The sequence below is a fragment of the Callospermophilus lateralis genome, chromosome 9 (assembly GCF_048772815.1).
Source record: "Callospermophilus lateralis isolate mCalLat2 chromosome 9, mCalLat2.hap1, whole genome shotgun sequence".
In the NCBI taxonomy this organism is placed as follows: Eukaryota; Metazoa; Chordata; class Mammalia; order Rodentia; family Sciuridae; genus Callospermophilus; species Callospermophilus lateralis.
Window position 1 is genome coordinate 94885460 of NC_135313.1, and position 20973 is coordinate 94906432.

At 34.1% G+C, this 20973-nt stretch overlaps 1 protein-coding gene and 1 non-coding gene across 2 annotated transcripts in view; one reads left to right on the plus strand and one right to left on the minus strand.

The window, feature by feature from the left end:
- The window catches only part of Map3k2 (mitogen-activated protein kinase kinase kinase 2), a 68379-nt gene that overhangs the window by 9606 nt on the left and 37800 nt on the right, over positions 1–20973 (plus strand). The window contains exon 2 of the mRNA XM_076865785.2: positions 20414–20482. Within this exon, the coding sequence (XP_076721900.1) occupies positions 20479–20482 (4 nt within the window). The 5' untranslated portion in view covers positions 20414–20478. The remainder of the gene's footprint in view (positions 1–20413; positions 20483–20973) is intronic.
- Positions 16247–16319, minus strand: Trnaa-ugc (transfer RNA alanine (anticodon UGC)). The gene has a single exon. It is a non-coding gene; the product is annotated as a tRNA-Ala (tRNA).

The window sequence follows — 20973 nt, forward strand, 5'->3', positions numbered from 1 at the left end:
GTATTCCCAGCTGCTGGAGTGGGGCACATGGTGGAGCTGATGGAAAGTCTGTGAAGAGCTGTTACTTCTGCACAGCTGTCTCTTTTGGTCCTAAGTCAGGCTTTGATGGTGATGGACTTGGAGTTGCTGTTTGACACATGTGGCAATCAGGAAGGAGAGCTATATGCAGAGTAGGGGAGAACAGAAATATGGTAGAATCTATTGGCAACTCTGGTATTTCTGTCCAACAGCGATCTTCAGAGAGTAATTTGCTTATTTGGAAGAAGATTCTGGAAAATGTAGCTTGAACTTAACCAGGTTGACATAGTAACACTGCCACAGCAGTTAATGGAGAAACAAAACAAAACAATGGAGGATGTTAAAATTGTGGGGATCCACAATGGTATTTTCTAGGTCTAGGCTCTATTGTGAAGAGCAAGTTTGCTTAGGCTCTCCAAGCCTGTTTCCCCTTCTGTAATATGGGGAAATAATATCTACCTTATAGGATTGTTAGGCTAAATGAAATGCGTGTAAAGCATTTAGCAGAGTGTCAGCACAAAGCAAGCCATTGTAGACAGTAGCTTTTATTATCAGTAGTAATTGCAGTAGTAAGGAGAAAAGATTGATAAATAGGAAGGATACATTTTGGAAGGAGATGGCAAGAAGAGAGAAGATGAGTGGAGATAAGAATATAATATGTAGTTCCTTTGTTTGAGGATATTGCAGTCTGGCTGCAGAGAACACATGTAAACATGGACTAGTTAGGAAGCTATTATGTGAAGTTATAACCTTTAAGAAAGATGACCTTGAATGGAGAGAGAGCAAATGCTGTCAGTTCAGTATAATTAGGGCTTAAGTGATACTGTTTGTGAAATGCCTAGCACACTGACAGTTCACAGATCTTAATTCTTTTCTGCTCTAATTTATAAATGGAAAGATGACTTGGCGAAGAGGACAGGGAGGCCTTGAGCTGGGTCCTTAAAAGATGGATTGGACAAGTAGAAAAAGCACAGACAAAAGGTATGCATCCACAAGGCAAGTGGAGCCCTGATTCTGACTCCTATCCTTTTCTGCTTTTGGTCATCTATATATAATTCCTAGAGATTCTTATGTTTAACTTGGCTTGGGTTGGTTGCCCACCTCTGGACCATCAGTTATGGGAATGGTGTGGGCCCACCCTGCTGATTTGACACTCTATATCAAGAGAGTGGTTGAGGTGGTAAGTGGTAGAAGGGGTAGGTTTCCAGGAGAAGGGAGTGTCTGGAAAAAGTTCCCACTTAGGATGAACAATTCAATCATCCCCTTTTAGCTTATATGCCATAGTTAAGTATTATAATTCTATACCATTCCTATCAGTTGCCCAAATTAAACATTTTTCTTCTTCTATACAATTAATATTTAAATTTATTACATTTATCAATTTCTTGCTAGATTGTGTTCTTCTGGAATCATTTTTTTTGAAGCACATCTTTTAGAAGAAGTTTCTTTATGCTTAGTGGTAAACTGTTTTTGCTTGTCTGAAGTTTTTAGCTCAGTTCTCAAATATGTTAATTGTCGGTGACAGTCTAGATTGATAGTTATTCTCCTTTCAATGTTTTAAAAATATTACCTGTCTTTTGCTGTATAGCCAGAAATGGGAGGCTATCTGGATGTCTTACTAATTATGCTGTTTTATTGTGATGTTAGAACATATATAATGGCTTTTGGATATTCATATTAGTGTTTCTTTTTTCTTGCTATTTTTTTTAAGTGGTACTGGGTTTGAACCCAGGGGCACTCTACCACTGAGGTACATCCCCAGCCCTTTTCATTTCATTTTTGAGACAGGGTCTCATTAAGTTGTCCAGGCTGGCCTTCCATTTGTGATCCTCCTGCCTTCCAAGTAGGGAATTCTGATCAAATTAAATCCTATAATATATCAAAGGGTGTCAGTAAAATAAGGCTTTCAGCAATTTATAGTTTTAGTTGTTCACTTGCATCATTACCAAAATTACATTATTACGTTTTCTGTGTTAACCCTGAGGATAAACAGTTAAATCAATCATTGTTTCTGTAATTGTAGAGCTTCATTCTGGTGGGGGACATGTATGTATTAGGGTGACCATATAACTTATTAGCCATACATGGGTACTTTCGAGTGTGTAAGAAAGCTGATTTAATAATTATTCTGGGCGTATATTGTGCTGATGGTTTCATGGGTGTATATTTTTCTCCTGTCTTTTTAGGTTGTATACATGAAATATAGACAGCTTTTTGCATTGTAGTCATACCTCAATAAAGTGTTTTTTGTTTTTAAATATCCTTAGTTTAAAAAAATAAACTGGGGGGCTGGGGTTGTGGCTTAGCAAATGTGCTTGCCTAGCACATTTGAGACTCTGGGTTCGATCCTCAGCACCACATAAGAATGAATGAATGAATGAATAAATAAATAAAAAACAAACAAATAAATAAATAAAATATATTGTGTCCAACTACAACTGAAAAATAAATAAATAAACTGGGACTGTCCTTAGTAAACTGAAGTATATGGTTTTCCCTACATATGTGAAAATGTGATGCAGTGAGTATTATGGGAATATTTAATGTAATAATATGAATATAAATATTCTAAACATTCATAGTAAATATAAAAATTGTAAGTAATAGCATAATATTCATATAATAAAGCTTTATTTAATTAAGTAGTGATGGCAATACTACTGTTGGTCTTATAGGAATGAGGCATACCTAGCTGTCAGTCTAGCCTAATGAAAACAAGAAGTAAATAGAAAAAGCCTCAGTTTGGCCAAAGAATAAATAAATAAATTCCAAATTGGATGGTGGGAGACCATGCCCACAAATGAGGTAAAGAGTGCTGAGAGTGGCAGTGAACTTAATTGGAAACAATTTCTTGAATAAGTTGTTTTGAGATGCATGTTAGGAGTAATGATTATTGAAGAGGAGGGAGAGATGAGTGGAAATTAAGACCATCCCCTGAAAACCCATCTCCCCTTTTTTAGTCATCTTTACTCCTAACTTGTGTCTCAAATAAGTTATCAAAGAGTAGAATCTCAGCACTGCCATTTTCCAGCCATTTGACTTGGGAAAGTCACTCGATAGATAGTCCTGATCCTTAGCTCTAATTCAGAATTGAGCTAAAACAGTTAACTAACCTTTTTATCCCTCCATTTTCTATCTATAAGAATGAGAATAAAGGCCCCACTGCCCAAATCCCAACACAGTTCAGTCTTAATTTCAGTCCTTTGGGAGAAAGCAGATATTTTTATTATTGTAAGGAGTTAAACTTGAGGTTTGTTTATTTAAGGTGCTTGTTAGTGGCTACTATGTGCTAAGTGTTGTTAGGTGCTGTAGAAGATATGCATGTGTAAATAATATTTCCTATCAAAAGCAACTTATATTAGTGAAGACAGCTAGGAAAAGAACCTTTTTACAGAGCATGAATTGAAGAAGATTGTAGGAATTGCTTTGATGAGAATTGTCTAGGTTTGGGTTTTTGTTGGAGTGTGAGGTTTAGGTAGCATGTACTGACTCCAGAGGTCTGAGTGAACAGTACTATGTTTGATATTATTTGGGAGTTTTGATGATATAATGAAATAGAAAGTTTGAAACTCCTTCCACCAAAATGTGAGTATGCTCAATATAAATCCAATTTGAAGGTAGTCCTGGTTATGTTTTTTGTTTTTTTTTTTTTAGTTGTAGATGGACACAATACCTTTATTTTATTTATTTGTGTTTATGTGGTGCTTAGGATCAAACCCAGTGCCTCACACATGCCAGGCAAGTGCTCTACCATTGAGCTATACCTGCAGCGCCTGGTTATTGTTTCTTTTTTTTTTTTTCATACCAGGGCTAAGGTATAAAGTTTTGTGTATTTTTTAAACTTTGGAAGGATTTTAGAGTTTTAAAGGATTTTAGAATTTAATTTTTGAAGGAGTGAGGGGAGTGCATTGGTACATAGTTTATCATATAGTACACCATTTAACACGTGCCTGTATATTAAATAAGCAAATAAATGAGAAGCAGTACAAAATATGTAAAAGTGGATACTGAACAAGATTTGGTCCAAATGCCGAACTAAATTTTTAGCTTTGTGTGTGTGTTTATATGTGTGTTCGTTTTGCTTGGTTATTCTAAATGCTTTACAAATAATATTTCTTTTAACCTTGTAACAATCATATGAAGTAGATATAGTTTCTGAGCCCAGTACCCCCGCCCCCCCCCCCAAAAAAGAAAGGAGTGAGTGTCAAGGATGTAGCTAGCTCAGTGTTAAGTGCTTGCAAGGACCTAGGTTCAGTACCCAGTGTAACACACATATACACATAAAAGAGGAAGTGTCTGTAAGATAATGAGACTTGCAGTATGACTCATAAATTAGCCTAACGTCAATTTTAGAGTTGTGGAGCTAGTAGCATTAAAGAATGGATATTTTTTTTTTTTGTAACTTGGTTGAGATAAGTGACATTTAATAGACCTTACATTAAATTATATAATTTGGCAAAGTTTGATACATGTATATGCCTGTGAAAACATCACACATCTCAAGATAATAAACATCTGTCACCTTCAAGAGTTTACTCAGGCCCTTTTGTATTCCTTTACCATCTTACTTTAATTCATTGTTCCTAAGTAACCAATAATCTGCATTCTGTCACTGTAAATTAGTTTGCATTTTCTAGAATTTTATGTAAATGGAGTCATACAAATACTCTTTGTGGGGGGAAGTCTGCCTTCTTTTACCTAATTATTATCTTTATTATTATTTTGGTGCTGGGAATTGAACCCAGAGTCTCATGCGTGCTAAGCATGTGCTGAACTACTGAGCTAAATCTCCAGCCCTCACATAACTGGAATGTTATACATTTGGAATCATACAGTATGTATATCCTTTGCAGATTGACTTTTTTCACTTAGCAATATGCATTTAAGTTCCTGTGTCTTTTTGTGCCTTGATAGTTCATTTCTTTTTATTGCCTGAATACTGTTCTATTGTATTATGTGCCATAATTTGTTTATCCTCTTGCCTACAGAAGGTTTGTTTCCATTTTTTTTTTTTTTTTTTTGCAATTTTAAATAATTGTGTTCAGGGCTTTTAAGTAGATGTATGTAAGTATTCAGCTCATTTGGGTAAATACTCAGAAGCATAATTGCAGGGTTAAACGTAAAACATATGTAGTTTTGTAAGAAACTGCCAAACTGTTTTCCAAAGTGGTTGTACCACTTAACATTCTCATTAGTAGTATGAACATTTTACTTGTCAGCACTTTGGATGGCCAGGCTTTGGGAATCTTGTGGTTTCGATTTATATTTCCATTCTCACTAACAATATTGAACATCTTTCATGTGTTTATTTGCTATCCATATATCTTCTTTGGTGATGTTTATGTCTGAATCTTTTGCCCATTTATTTATTGGATTGTCTTTTTTTCCTTGGGTTATAAGAGTATTTATGTATTCTTGAGACACAAATGCTATGCCAGATATGTTTTGTACATACATTCTTTTAGTCTGTGGCTCTGTTTTCAGTTTCTTACTGGTGCCTTTTGAAGAGAAAGTTTTTAATTTTAGTGAAGTTCAGTGCATTTTTAAAAAGATTAGAGCTAAAAAAAATTAGTGCTTTTATTATCCAAAAGATACTATCAGGGGAATGAAAAGAATTATTTTCTACACTTGAAGGTCATCAAGATTGTTTCTTTAGTAGATATAGGACTTAGGTTATATTTTTCTTTGGTGACCTTTGGTAATTTGTTTCTTTTAAGAAATTTGTCCATTTCATCTATTGTTTATAGGTATGCATTTCTTTATAATATTTTGTCATTTACCATTTCATATTTTAGAATTTATATCATGTAGAATAAAAGAAACTTAAATAATATACTACAATTATTCCCCTCCCTTTTCTGACCTTTATTATATAGTTGTGATGCTTTTCATTTTTATATGTTCAACTTCATAATATAGTTATTATTTAAAGAGGATTTTAGAATAGGAAGAAACATATCTATATAACATTTCTCATGCTGTTTCTTTTTTTATTAATTTATTTTAATTAGGTATATATGACAGCAGAATGCATTTTGATTCATTGTATGCAATTGCACAACTTTTCATTTCTCTGGTTGTAGCATTGCACCATATGTGTATTCATAGAATGCACTTAGGGTAATTATGTCCATCTCATTCCACCATCTTTCCTGCCCCCACCCTCCTCTCCACCCCTACCTCTTCTTTGCCCAAAGTTTCTCCATTTTTTTCATGCCCCCCTCCCATTATGGATTAGCATCCACTTATCAGAGAAAACATTTGGCATTTGGTTTTTGGGGATTGGCTTACTTTGCTTAGCATGATATTCTCCAACTCCATCCATTTACCTGCAAATGCTATAATTTTATTCTTTTAATGCTGAGTAATATTCCATTATCTATATATACCACAGTTTGTTTATCTATTCATCTATTGAAGGACATCTAGGTTGGTTCCACAGTTTAGCTATTGTGAATTCAGCTGCTATAAACATTGATGTGGCTGCATTACTTTGGTATACTGATTTTGTTCTTTGTATACAGATCGAGGAGGAGTGGTATAGCTGGGTCAAATGGTGGTTCCATTCCAAGTTTTCTAAGGATTCTCCATACCGCTTTCCATATCGATTGCACCAATTTGCAGTTCCACCAGCAATGTATGAGTGTACCTTTTCACCTACATCCTCTCCAACATTTATTGTTGTGTTCTTGATAACTGCCATTCTGACTGGGGTGAGATGAAATCTTAGAGTAGTTTTGATTTGCTAATTTGATTTCTCTAATTGCTAGAGATGTTGAACTTTTTTTTCCATATATTGTTGATCGGATGTATATCTTCTAAGAAGTGTCTGTTCAGCTTTTTAGCCCATTTATTGATTGGGTTGTTCGTTTTTTTGGTGTTAAGTTTTTTGAGTTCTTTATATATCCTGGAGATTAGTGCTCTGTCTGACAAGTGTGTGGCAAAAATTTGCTCTCAAAATGTAGACTCTCTCTTCACCTCATTGATTGTTTCTTTTACTGAGAAAAAGCTTTTTAGTTTGAGTCCATTCCATTTATTAATTATTGATTTTTTTTAGTTGTAGATGGACACAATATCTTTTTTATTTTATTTTTATTCAGGGATCGAACTCAGTGCCTCAAGCATGCTAGGCAAGCGCTTTACCACTGAGCCACAACCCTGGCCCTAATTCTTGATTTTATTTCTTGTGCTTTAGGAGTCTTATTAAGGAAGTCAGGACCTAATTCCATGTGATGAAGATTTGGGCCTGCTTTTTCCTCTATTAGGTGCAGGGTTTCTGGTCTAATTACTATGTCTTTGATCCACTTTGAGTTGAGTTTTGTGCAGGGTGAGAGATAGGATTTAGTTTCATTTGCTGCATATTGGATTTTCAGTTCTCCCAGCACCATTTGTTGAAGAGGTTATCTTTTCTTCAATGTATGTTTTTTGAGCCTTTGTTTAGTAAGAGATAACTGTATTTATGTGGGTTTTTCTCTGTGTCTTCTATTCTGTACCATATTGGTCTACATACGGAAATCAGTAAATATAATCCATCACATCACTAGACTTAAAGATAAGAATCATGATTATATCAACTGATTCAGAGAAAGCATTTGACATGTTCAAAGCACTGGAAAAACTAGGGATAGTAGGAACATTACTGCAACATTGTAAAAGCTATGCTAAACCCAAGGCCAGCATCATTCTAAATGGAGAAAAATTGGAAGCATTCCCTCTAAAACCTGGAACAAGACAGGGATGCCTTCTTTCATCACTTCTGTTCAACATAGTCCTTGAAACTCTAGCCAGAGCGATTAGACGAAAGAAGTAAAAGGAATACAAATAGAAAAAGAAGAATTCAAGCTATCATTATTTGCTGATGACATGATTCTATACTTAGAGGATCCAAAAAACTCGACCAGAAAACTTCTAGAATTAATAAATGAATTCTGCAAAGTAGCAGGACTTAAAATCAATACCCATAAATCAAATACATTTCTATACATTAGTGATGAATCCTCTAAAGAATAAATTAGGAAAACTACCCATATTCACAATAGACTAAAAAAAAAAATCTTGGAAATCAACAAAAAAGGTGAAAGACCTGTATAATGAAAACTTCTTCTTGAAGAAGACTTTAGAAGATGGAAAGATCTCCCATGCTCTTGATTTTTTTTTTTTTTTTTTTTTTTTTTGTGGTGCCGGGGATTGAACTCAGGGCCTTGTGCATGCAAGACAAGCATTCTACCAACTGAACTATGTTCCCAGCCTTCCCATATTCTTGGAAAGGCAAAATTAATATTGTCAAATGGCCATACTATCCATATCTTTCTGTTGTGCCAGATTTACTTCTGATAATTTTTCTTCTGCCTGAATGACTTTCTTTTTTTTTTTAAATTTATTTTTTAGCTTTTAGGTGGACACAATATCTTTATTTTACATTTATGTGGTGCTGAGGATGGAACCCAGTGCCTTGTGCATGCTAGGCGAGCGCTCTACCACTGAGCCACAACCCCAGCCCAGCCACAACCCCAGCCCCTGAATTACTTTAACTTTTGTGGTCCTTCAGTGCATGTCTTCTGGACATGAGTTTCTTCAGGGATTTTTTTTTTTTGTTTTTAATATCTGGAAAAGTCTTTATTTCTCCTTTTTAACAGATGTTTCCTGGATCTAGAATTGTAGGTTGGTGTTTTTCTTTTTTCTTTTTTTCCCTTTCAGTACTTTAAAGATGTTGTTCCAGCTGGGAACACATTCCTGTAATCCCAGTGGTTTGGGAGACTGAGGCAGGAGGATTACAAGTTCAAGGCCAGCCTCAGCAATTTAGTGAGGCCCTAAGTAATTTAGGACTGGGGTTTAGCTGAATGATAAAGCACTACTGGGTTCAATCCCTAGCACCTCACCCCGCCCCCCAAAAGAAAATGTTCCCCTGTCTTTTAACTTGTATTGTTCCTGATGAAAACTACTTTCCTTTTGTGTATAATGTACACCATGGCAAGGACTTTTGGATATATTCAAGGTGTGATTGGACACTACTGGTACTTAAGAGCAGAGAAAGAGCTATTAACATTCTCTGACTATTTTATTTATTTACTTTTATTACTGAGGATTGAACCCAGGGGCACTTTACCACTAAGCTATATCCCCAGATGTTTTTATTTTAAGAAAGCATCTGAGTTGCTGAGAGTCTTGCTAAGTTGTCCAAGCCGGGCTAGAACTTGCCTCTGCCTTCTTTTTTTAAAAGATGATTCTTATTACTGTATAGAAAATGAATTGTATGAGGGCTTGGAGTAAAAACAGGTTAGTTAAAAATCTCTTTCAATAATTCATGCATACCCGGGTATCGTGGCACATACTCCTAGTGGCTTGGGAGGCAGAGGCAGGAGGATTCTGAGTTCTAAGCCAGCCTCAGCAATTTAGCCAGGCCCTAATCAACTCAGCAAGACCTTATCTCTAAATAAAATACAAAAAAGAGCTGGGGATGTGGCTCAGTGTTTAAGTGTTCCTGGGTTCAATCCCTGGTACCAAAAACAAAACAAAACAAAAAAATCATAGTTGATCATAGTTTAGAGTGATGGTGGTACATACACATATACATATACATATCAGGATTTGCTGATTAATTTGAATGTTAACATGAGAGAATGAGTGGAATCAAGAATATTCCAAACTTTTTATTTTGTGTAACTAGAAAAACATGTGCTTTTTTGATGAAGTGGAGAAACTTGCGGGGAGGAATAGGTATTATATTGTTTTTCAAATTGTTTTTTTTTTTGAAATAATTTTTATCTCTTGAAGTTGCAAAACCAGTATGAAGAAAAAAGTTTTTTGAATCATTTGAGAGTAACTTGCTAACATGAGGTCCCATTATCCCAAAACTCTTCAGTTTGTAATTGTTATCAATAAGGACATTTACTTTCATACTCAGAACACATCAAAAATCAGAAAATTTTAACATAGCTACGCTAGTTATCTAATTCACAAAACCTAATAATGGACCTAATAATGGTTAATTTTTAGCAAAATAATTTAATCTAGAGCTATATTTTTCATTTAGATGTTGTTTGTGTCTTTTTTAAAATATATTTTTATTTGTAGATGGACACAATATTTTATTTATTTATTTTTATGTGGTGCCGAGGATCGAACCCCGTGCCTCATGTGTGCAAAGCAAGTGCTCTACCACTGAGCCACAACCCCAGCCCCAATTTTTGGTGTCGTTTATTTTGAAATAGTTCTTTAATATATTCTTGATTTTCATGATCTTGACTTTTTTTTTTTTTGTCAAGGTATTAAACCAAAGACCTCACACATGCTAAGCAGAAACTCTACTATTGAACTACAACCCCAATACTTTTAAAATTTTTATTTTTGAGGGTTGGTGGGGGATCTTGCTAAGTTGCCCAGACTGACCTTGAACTTGAGATTCTCCTGCATCAGCCTCATGAGTAATTGATTGCAGCTCTTTGCCACCACATCTGATGATCCTGACAGTTTTGAGATTATAGAGCAGTTAATTTTGGAATAGTCCTCATTGGAGTTTGCCTGATGCTTCCTCAGGATTCAATTCATGTCTACTTTTATGTCACAGAGGTGATGTGGTATCTCATTGTTCCCTATCAGATGATATTTGATTTTAATATGCCTATTACTAGTGATCTTAACACTTTCACCCTCTAGTTATAGCATTTATTGATTTTTCTTGGCTGGATTATTACTACTAACGAATTATCTACTATTGATAATTACCAAATGGTGATCTTTCTAGTCATTGTACTATTATAATTTATTAGTTGACATTCTACTGAAGAAAAATCTTCTTTCCACTTTTATTATCAGTAAGATGTTGCAGGCTCATTTTGTAGTTACCTGCTTCATACTTAGAATCAGCAATATCTCAGCCATAATTTGATTTATCTTAGTGGGGATAAATACTTACCTGTCCAGGTGTGGTGGTACGTGCCTGTAATCCCACCAGCTCGGGAGTTCAAAGTCAGCCTCAGTAAAAGTGAGATGCTAAGCAACTCAGTGAGACCCTATCTCTAAATAAAATGCAAAATAGGGCTGGGGGGGGGGCTGCGATTATAGCTCAATGGTAGAGTGCTTCCCTTGCATGCGTGAGGCCCTGGGTTTGATCCTTAGCGTCACATATAAATAAATAAACAAAAATAAAAATATTGTGTCCATCTACAACTAAAAAAATAGTAAAAAAAAAAAAAAAAAACAACATAGAGTTGGGGATGTGGCTCAGTGGTTGAATGCCCCTGAGTTCAATCCCCAGTACCAAAAAAAAAAAGAAAATAGAAAGAAAGAAAGAAAAAAGAAACTAGCATCTGACATGAGGTACACAAAATGTATTCATTGTAAGTAGGTTGTCACTGCTCCCAGGTATTCTCAGTGGACAAAGCTATAAAATATGTGCACACATACATCCTTCTTTATTTATACATATTAAAAGCTATCATTTTATATGACTTTTATTCTTTTAAATATATTGAAGTTTAGTTTATGGCCTAGGATTATCTTGGTGGATATTGTTTCATGGGTATTTGAAAAGAATTGTGTTGGTTACAATGGTATGTGTAGAAATTAGCTTTATGCAAATGTATAGGTTTTTCTTTGTTTTTTTTTTAGGGTTATACTTGTTTTTTCCTTTATAGGATCTACTTTCAAAATTTTGTCTTTCTGCGCTGGGGATGTGGCTCAAGCGGTAGCACACTCGCCTTGGCATGCGTGCGGCCCGGGTTCGATCCTCAGCACCACATACAAACAAAGATGTTGTGACCGCCAAAAACTAAAAATAAATATTAAAATTCTCTCTCTCTCTCTTTAAAAAAAAATTTGTCTTTCTGCAGTTTGACAATATGTCTAGATGCAGATCTCTTTATGTTTAATGGATTTAGAGTTTATTATTAAATTTCTTGGATCTGTTCTGTGATGTTTTTCATTATATTTGGGGTATTTGCAGCCATTAGTTTAAATATTTTTTGTGTGTACTTTTCCCCCCTCTCTTCTCCTTCTAGAACACCTATTTACATATTTTGGCATGTTTAATGTCTTTCAGGTCTCTTAGACTGTTTTTCCTCAGTCTTTTTGTCTTCATTCATTAGGTTGTATAGTTTCTGGAGATCTTTTGTCAAGTTTGATTTCTTCTTCTGCCATCTCAGATTTACTGTTGAATCCATCTAATGTGTTTTACACTTGGATATTGTGCTTTTTTTAAAAAAAAAAATTTTTTTTGTAGTTGTAGATGGACAGCATGCCTTTAATTTATTTGTTTTTTTTTTTTTTTTTATGTAATGCTGAGGATCAAACCCAGTTCTTCACACATGCTAGTCAAGTGCTCTGCTACTGAGCTACAGCCTCAGCCCTGGATATTGTGGTTTTGAACTCTAAAGTTTCTGTTTCTCTCTTGAAGCTCCCTGTTTGTGGAATCATTTTCAAGATATTTTCCTTTAATTCTTTTAAATATATTTGTAATAGTTCCTTTGAAGTCTACTAATTATAACATTTGGGCCTACTCGATGTTTTTTTAAAATTTATTTTTATTTGTTCTTTTTAGATATACATGCCAGTAGAGTGGTTTTGGACATATTATACATAGAGTATGACGTATTCTAATTAGGATCTCGTTCTTGTGGTTATGCATGATGTGGCATTTCACTGGTCATATATTCATATATGAACATAGGAATGTTATGTCTGATTCATTCTACTGTCTTTCCTGTCCCGTCTGCTCCCCTTCTCTTCATTCCTCTTTGTCAAATCCAGTGAACGTCTTCTATTCTTCCCCTACTCAGAGTTTCTGTTGTATTCTTTGTATAAGTTAATGATATGTATGTCATGGAGACCTAGCAATTTCTTCCTGAGTATAAAAATGACAGAAATATGGGCTTATGTTTGCCAAAAGGCATGTTCAAGGAGATTGATAATAGCTTTATTTGCAATAGCCCCAAACTGGAAACAACCTTCATGTCCATTGGTAGTAGAATTAGTTGAGTGGGACTATTATTATGCATCAATGAAATGGACTATTTTACATGGACTATTATATGTCTATAAAAATGAACAAAATACTACTAATACAGAAAATGTTAAAAAATTTAGAAAATATAAATTTAAATGACAATAATTATAAGAGTATGTCTTGTATGATTCAACTAAAATGAAAAATATGAAAATCTAGTCTGGTAATAAATGTTGAGATAATGGTTACCCATATGGGGAAACTGGGAACGAGTACAAGGGATCCTTCTTGGGTGGAGGTAATGTCTCTATCATGATCTGTTTGGTGGTTTTATATGGATGAATGCATATGTAAAATGTATGTTTGAAATTTGTGCATCTTATACTATGTAAATTATGTATTAAAAAAATCTGGATGACCAGTCAATTTCCTATTATTTTCTATATGCTTGAAATGTTTTATAATTCAGTTAAGAATAAATTTAAAATATTATGCATTCTGGGATATATTTAGCAACAAAAGTCAGTTGCATGAATTAGAAAATGCATGCTTGTTTGGCTTTGGAATATACTGTTTCTCTAGGCCTAAGATGTGATTAAATCTTGAACAATGTTCAGGAGTGGTTCAAAAGTGGTACATGACAACCAAGAATGTAGCTCAGTGTGAGAGCATCTCTCTAGTATGTGAGAAGCCCTGGATTTATTCCCAATATTGGGCGGGGGGAGGTGCAGTAATGCATTTCTTGGAGACTGTTTGGGCTATTTTCATGGTCTTGGTCGCAACCAATTTGGTTCTTATATGAGATACATCTGTGAACCTGCATCAGGTTTTTTCATAGATTACTTGAATATTCAGAAGCTTGGGTACTGCTATATCATTGACTATTCAGAGTGAATCTCTGCTCTCAAATCTTTCCCCAGAGGAGGAGGAAACTGTTTAATTCCAAAGGTGCACATGTGTGTGTATGGGTATATGATTTATGTATATATGTTGGGTGAATATGGGCCTAGGTTCAATTTTAAGGGATGAAAGCAGAGAACCAAAATGTATGCTCTCAGGAGAGGGTAATGGTGACAGAATAACTGAGTAAGTATTGGCAGTGAATTGAAAGTGTGAAATACCCATATGTATAGTAATAGGATATTTTACCCTCAGTTGCTTGAAATACAGTCTGAACAAAAGTTAAAATAATTTGTGGATTATCTTATGGATAAGATCTTTCAGTTTCATATGTAATTGTTATTTCACCTTAGTCTTTTTTTGTCATCCACTTAATTTTGTAATTTTTCATGATTTTGTCCAGTTTAGCATCAGAATATTGGTAAATGTACCATAGCTGCTTTATGGAAATACAGCTTTGATTCATTTCCATTATAAAGTTTTTAATAGTACTTTATTTCTGAGATTAGTCAAATTTTGTCTTAAACATTTTAAATCAAAAACTTTGAAAATTTTTATTGAGACTAAATTTGTAGGTGCAGAACATAATACATGAAACTTCATCAACCTCTTTGTGATTATTTTGTTTATGTGTATTTGTATGGTAGGAAAATTTCTTGTGCTAGCTATTTTCCCCAAAAGTGAACTCAGTGACATATGGTAGTATGGTAAATTTATTTGAGTGAGAAATAAGAAATAGGTATTCACATTCTAGTTTTGCCTAGTTTTATGACTGTAATAAATTATTATATTTTTGGCCCTCACATGTGTTTAGGCTAGATCTTTGTTTCTCATTGTTTAAAATTTAGTCTTAGCTGGGCACAGGATATAATCCCAGCTACTTGGGAGGTTCATACTGGAGGATTGTGAATTCAAGGCCAGCCTGGGCAACATAGTAAGACCCTATCTGAAAAACAGAAAAAATTTAGTTCTATACTTGCCTTGATGAAAAAGTCCTAAAAACTCAGGATAGTGAAGTAGCTCAGTTGTAGAGTGCCTTTTTAGCATGCACAAGGCTCTAGGTTTGATCCCTAGAACAGAGAGTGGTGGGGAAAGGGAAGGCAAGACTAAAAGTCCTAAAAACGTGGTTGCCCCTGGAAATGGTACTCATTGGGTGATGAAAGGAGCATTTTTATGTCTGATGTTATATCCCAAGTATTCATATATTAAAGTGTTTTCTTTGGAAATCCTTTTATGTTACTGGATATTGCAAAATAATATTACAACTACTAAGAACTTAGAACTGTTGTAATGTTGAATTTATTTTTTCAAACTGTGTGTGATCCTCCAGTAGAGTGACTGCAAGATGGTAGCATGAAAGAATACATTCAGTATTTTTGTAAAAATATGGATAAAATTGATAATATTTTAAAATGGGGAGGTCTCACATTAAAATTGAATTTGGCTTTTTGAAAAAAATCATAATATCTGATACTATTGAACCTGGAATTTCTGTAGTAGCTATTGTGACTTGAGCTGAGGCTCTTGCTCTTCTGTATGGACAGATGATTTCCAGTTATTCATAGAACATCTCTGTTATTTCTTTCCTCTCTCCCCTTATTCTTCCCTTCCTTTTCCCCTCTAGTTCATTTTCTGCTTCTATAGTTGAATGCCACAGCCTGGGTAATTTATGAAGAATTTATTCCTCACAGTTCTGGAGTCTGGAAAGTCCAGGGTTGAAGGACTGAATAATGGTTGATTGCATTTCATTGATGAATATATCATATGTTGTTTATTCATTCATCAATTGATAGACTTTTGGGTTTCCACTTTGGGGCTCTTATTGAGTATTAGTGCAGGTTTTTGCGTGGTCATATTTTCAGGTCTCTTGGATGTATTTGTAGGAGCGACAATTTTTTTAAATTAACATTATTTATTTATTTATAGATGGACACAATACCTTTATTTTATTTGTTTTTATTTTATGTGGTGCCAGGGATTGAATCCAGTGCCTCATGCATACTAGGCAAGTGCTCTACCACTGAGCCACAACCCTGCCCCCGCCCAATAATGTGATTCTTATGGTACCCCTTGCTCTACATTTTCACCACCACTAGTCCTTGTTGTTTTGTTTATCCATCCTGATGGGTGTAAAGTGTTATGTCATTGTGCTTTTGATTTACATTTTTCTAGTGACACATGTTATTAAGCATCTTCTCAAGTACTTATTTGTCTTTGGAGAAATGTCTTTTTAAATCCTTTGTTCATTTTATGATTGAATTAGTTGTCTATTGTTATAATAGTTCCTTATTAGATATGTCAGACTTGCAAAAGTTTTCTCCCATTCTTTATTTGGCTTTTCATTATCTTGACAGTGTCCTCAGTAGCAGATTTTTTTTTTTTTTTTGGTGGTGCTGGGGATTGAACCCAGGGCCTTGTGCATGCAAGGCAAGCACTCTACCAACTGAGCTATACACCCAGCCCTTGATACCCAGTATCCTTCGATGCACTCAATTTTTAACATTTTTCTTTGGCAATACTAGGAATTGAACCTGGCGGCGGGGGGGTGCTCTACCATTGAGCTATATTCCCTGGCCTTTTTAAAAATTTTTTTTTTATTTTTTATTTCAAGACAGGTCTCACTAAGTTGGTGAGATTGGTCTTGAACTTGTGATCCTTCCTGCTTCAGCTTCCCAAGTCACTGGGAAAATGTTTAAATTTTGATGAAGTCCCATTAATTTTTCTTTTGTTGCTTCTACTTATAATGTCATATTAGGAAACTTGTTGCCTAATCCAAAGTAATGAAAATATCCACATCCCTTTCTTTCTGAGACTTTTATTTATTTAACTCTTAATATTTATATCTTTGATCCATGATGAACTAATTTTTGTGTGTGTGTATTATGTTAGGAAGTGGTTCAACTTCATGCTTTGCTATGTGGATATCCACTCATATAGCACCATTTGTTGAAGACTATTCTTTGTCCATTGAATTGTCTTTGCACTTTTGTGAAAAATCAGTCCATCATAGATGTTTGGGTCTATTTGTGGACTCTTAATTCTATCTCATTGTTCTCTATCCTTGTGCCAGCACTAAACCATTTTGATTACTGTAGCTTAATAAGTTTTGAAGTCAATATTGTTTTGGCTATTTAGGGCCCATTGCAGTTCCATATGAATTTGAGGATCAGCCTTTCCATTTCTGAAAAGAGGCCATTAGAGTTTTGATAGAGATTGCATTCAATCTATAGATTACTTTGGGGTGTAGTTTGGCTTCTTAAAAATGTCTCCCCATCCATTAACAACGTGGTTATGGGATGTCTTTTTGTATATTTAGATCTACTTTAATTTCATTAATTGTTTCATAGTTTTCAGCACACAAGTCTTGTATTTATTTAAATATTCTTAACTATTTTATACTTTTTGATACTATCATAAATGGAATTGATTTCTCAATTTCATTCCAAAATGTTTATTGTAATATGTAGAAATACAACTCATTTTTTAGTGTTGATATTGTATCCTATAACCATCTTGAACTTGTTTCATAGTTCTAATAGTGTTTTTGTGAATTTAAGACGTTTCTGTGTAATATACATCACTTACAAATAGGTATACCTAAACTCCTTCTCTAATCTGGGTTCTTTTTATCTTCTTGCCTCATATTCTGACTAAAACCTCCAGTACAGTATTACATAGAAGTAGTAAGACCAGACATCCTTGGATTGTTTCCTATTTTAGGGGGGATGTATCTAGTCTTTCACCATTAAGTATGATGTTAGTTGTGAATTTTTCATAGATGCTCTTTATCAACTTGAAGATACTCCCTTCTATTTGTTGTCTTTTGAGTGTTACTCATGTTGAATTTTGACACGTATGTTTTTTGTTGAAATGATTATGAGATTTTTATCCTATATTCTATTAATCTTATTTATTGCATTGGTTGGTTTTGTATTCTGAACCTACTTTTTTTGTATTATGAATACATATCCCATGTGTTCATGGTGTATATTCCTTTTTTCATGTTCTGGATTATATTTGCTAGTATTGTGCTAATAAATTTTACATCTGTATTCACAAGGGATATTGATCTGCGATTTTCTTGTGTTGTCTTTTTCTGGTTTTGGTATCAGAGTTATTTATACTGACTTCAGAATGAATCGATAATCATTATTGTTAGTTTTTTATGTTTGAAACCATATGGTAGAGGACTTTTTATTTGTGAGAGGTTTTTCATTTTTAATTCAGTCTCCCTGATTTTTATAGGTCTGTTTAGACTATTTCTTCTTGACTCTGTTATGGTTGTTTGTTTCTTTTTTTCCTTGGTTAGACTAGCTTTGTTGATCTTTTCAAAAATTAACTTTTGTTTCATTGATGTAAAAAATTTTTATGGTGTTCCTGTTTTCTTTCTTTTTTTTTTTTTTTAGAAAGAGAGAGAATTTTTTAATATTTTATTTTCTAGTTTTTGGACACAACATCTTTATTTGTATGTGGTGCTGAGGATCGAACCCGGGCCGCACGCATGCCAGGCGAGCGCGCTACCGCTTGAGCCACAACCCCAGCCCTGGTGTTCCTGTTTTCTAGCTCATTTCTATAATTCTACTTTGTAATTTCCTTCCACTCATCTCTATTGTTTCTTTTCTTCAGTTTGCTTTGGGCTTAAATTTTTTCTAATTTTTTAAGGTGTAAGTTTAGGTTATTGATTTCAGGTCTTTCTTTTAATATAAACATTAACAGTTACAAGTTTCATTTTTAATTGCGATGCATGCATAAAGTTTCTGTTGGTTGTATTTTCATGTTTATCTCACAGTATGTTCTAACTTCCTTGTGACTTCTTTTTGATCCACCAGTTCTTTTTGAGTATGTGGTTTAATTTTCACATATTTGTGAATTCCCCAGATTTCCTTTTGTTAAAAATTTCTGACTTTACTGCATTGTTGTCAGAGAACACATTTTGGGTGATTGCGTATGTTGAGATTAGTTTTATTGCCTAGCATATGGGCTGTCCTGGAAGATACTCTATTGTGCATTCTGCTGTTCTGAGGTTGGAACTACTAGACTTAATAAGTCTAGTAGTTGAATAATTCTGTCCAAATCTTGTTTCCTCATTGACTTTCTACTTTTTTAATCCATTATTGAAAATGGGGCATCAAAGTTTACCACTCTTATATATGAATTGCATGTTTCTTCCTTAAATTCTATCATTTTTGTTTCATGTGCTTTGAGACTATTAGGTGTTTATAATTGCAGTATGTTGTTGTCGAATAGGCCATTTTTCATTATAAAGTGTCCATTTTACTAATAACTTATTGTTATAATCTATTTAGTCTGATATTAGTATAGCCATTCCAGGCCTCTTGGCTACCCTTTGCATAGTATATCTTATTCTATACTTTGACTTACAAACTATTTTGTCTTTGAATTTAAATGTGTCTCTTGTAGGCAACATATAGTTAATCATGTTTTAAAATCTATTCTGCTAATCTCTGTGTTTTAATTGGTTTGTTCATCCCATTTATATTTAAGGCGGTTACCATAAGATAGGATTATATTGGGGGGGAGGGTTACTTGTATCTCTTGTCTGTTGTCTTATTGTTACTCAGTTTCTCTATTACTACCTTTTATGTTATATAACTTTTTTTTTTTTTTTTAATTTTGGTACCAAGGATTGAGCTCAGGGGCACTTAACCACTGAGGCACATCACTAGCCCTTTTTTGTATTTTATTTAGAGATAGGGTCTCATTGAATTTCTTAGGGCCTTGCTAAATTGCTGAGGCTGGCTTGAACTCTTGATCCTTTGCCTCAGCCTCCTAAGCTGCTGGGATTACAGGCATGCACCACTGTGCCAGTGTGCCAGATAATTATTTTTGAGTATGCCATTTGAATTCTCTTGTTTTCTTTGATATATATTTTTAATTTTTTTTTAGTGGTTGAGCTGAGTATTAGAATTAACATTTTAATTTATAAACAGTGTAGTTTGGGTTGATACAAACTTTATTGCAATAACATACGAATACTTTTTTATGCTCTATATAACTCTATCTTTCCCCTTTGTGTTATTATTACGAGGTAAATTATATCATTATATGTTGAATTTCTTACAGTAGTTATAATTATTGCTTTATGCAGTTTTCTTTAAACAAATGTTTTGATTTCCTATTGCTGCTTATGTAGAAAAGAATTAATGTGACAGACTACTTATCCTTAGAAAGACCTGCTTACAAGGTTAACCTTTGACTGGCACTTGAGGACTTGGATTTCAGGAGAGTTCCAACATCCCTAACTAATAACTGGTAATGGCTTATTGTCCCTAAGCTATTTGTACAAGCACTATGGTTTATTCTGAATGCTTTTCTTTTGGTAGTCTGGAATTTTAGTGTGTTAGGCAAGGGGTGCCTACATGATAGCTTTCCAACGTAAAGTATTTCTGTCAGAAAAAAAATACATAAAATATTCATATTGTGTATTTCTCATTAGTGTTGTCTATACTACTTTTCTTCTTTTTGTAGCTGCCTCTTCTGTTTCTTACTATTAATGTGTTTGGGGTTTTTTTGTTTGTTTTACTTCATAAGGCAATAAAGAATGCTGATGGGAGAGCCATTTTCCTAACTTACAAATTATCAAGCTGGTTGCCATAATGGGTGAGTTCAAACTAAAAGCATTTTCAGTTATAATTAAAGGATAGGATGGGGGAATTTTTTTCTCTATTATGTGTTATAGTAGACATTTTATATATAAATTTTATGATGTATCATATTTATGTAATATTTATTTTTAGTTAATAGATTTTTCAGTTAAAGTACTTTTTGTGTTAACAGTTTTAGAATGATAATTTTGTACAGGAGACACAGTAGGGACATTCAGAGTAAACTGTTCAGATGAATTATGATTTGCTTCAGTGTCTGATGTCAAGAGAAAAATAAATTATAAAATTGAATTGTCAAGTAATGCAGCAAACAATTGATGCTCGGGAATGATAATTTAAAGGAACTGAACCATGTAAGAATGGATTGTGGAGTCAAGTGCAGTGGTATACGCCTGTAATCCCAACAACTCAGGAGGTTGAGGCAGGAGGATTGAAAGTTTAAGCCTAGCCTCAGCAATTTAGTGAGACCCTGTCTCAAAATTAAAA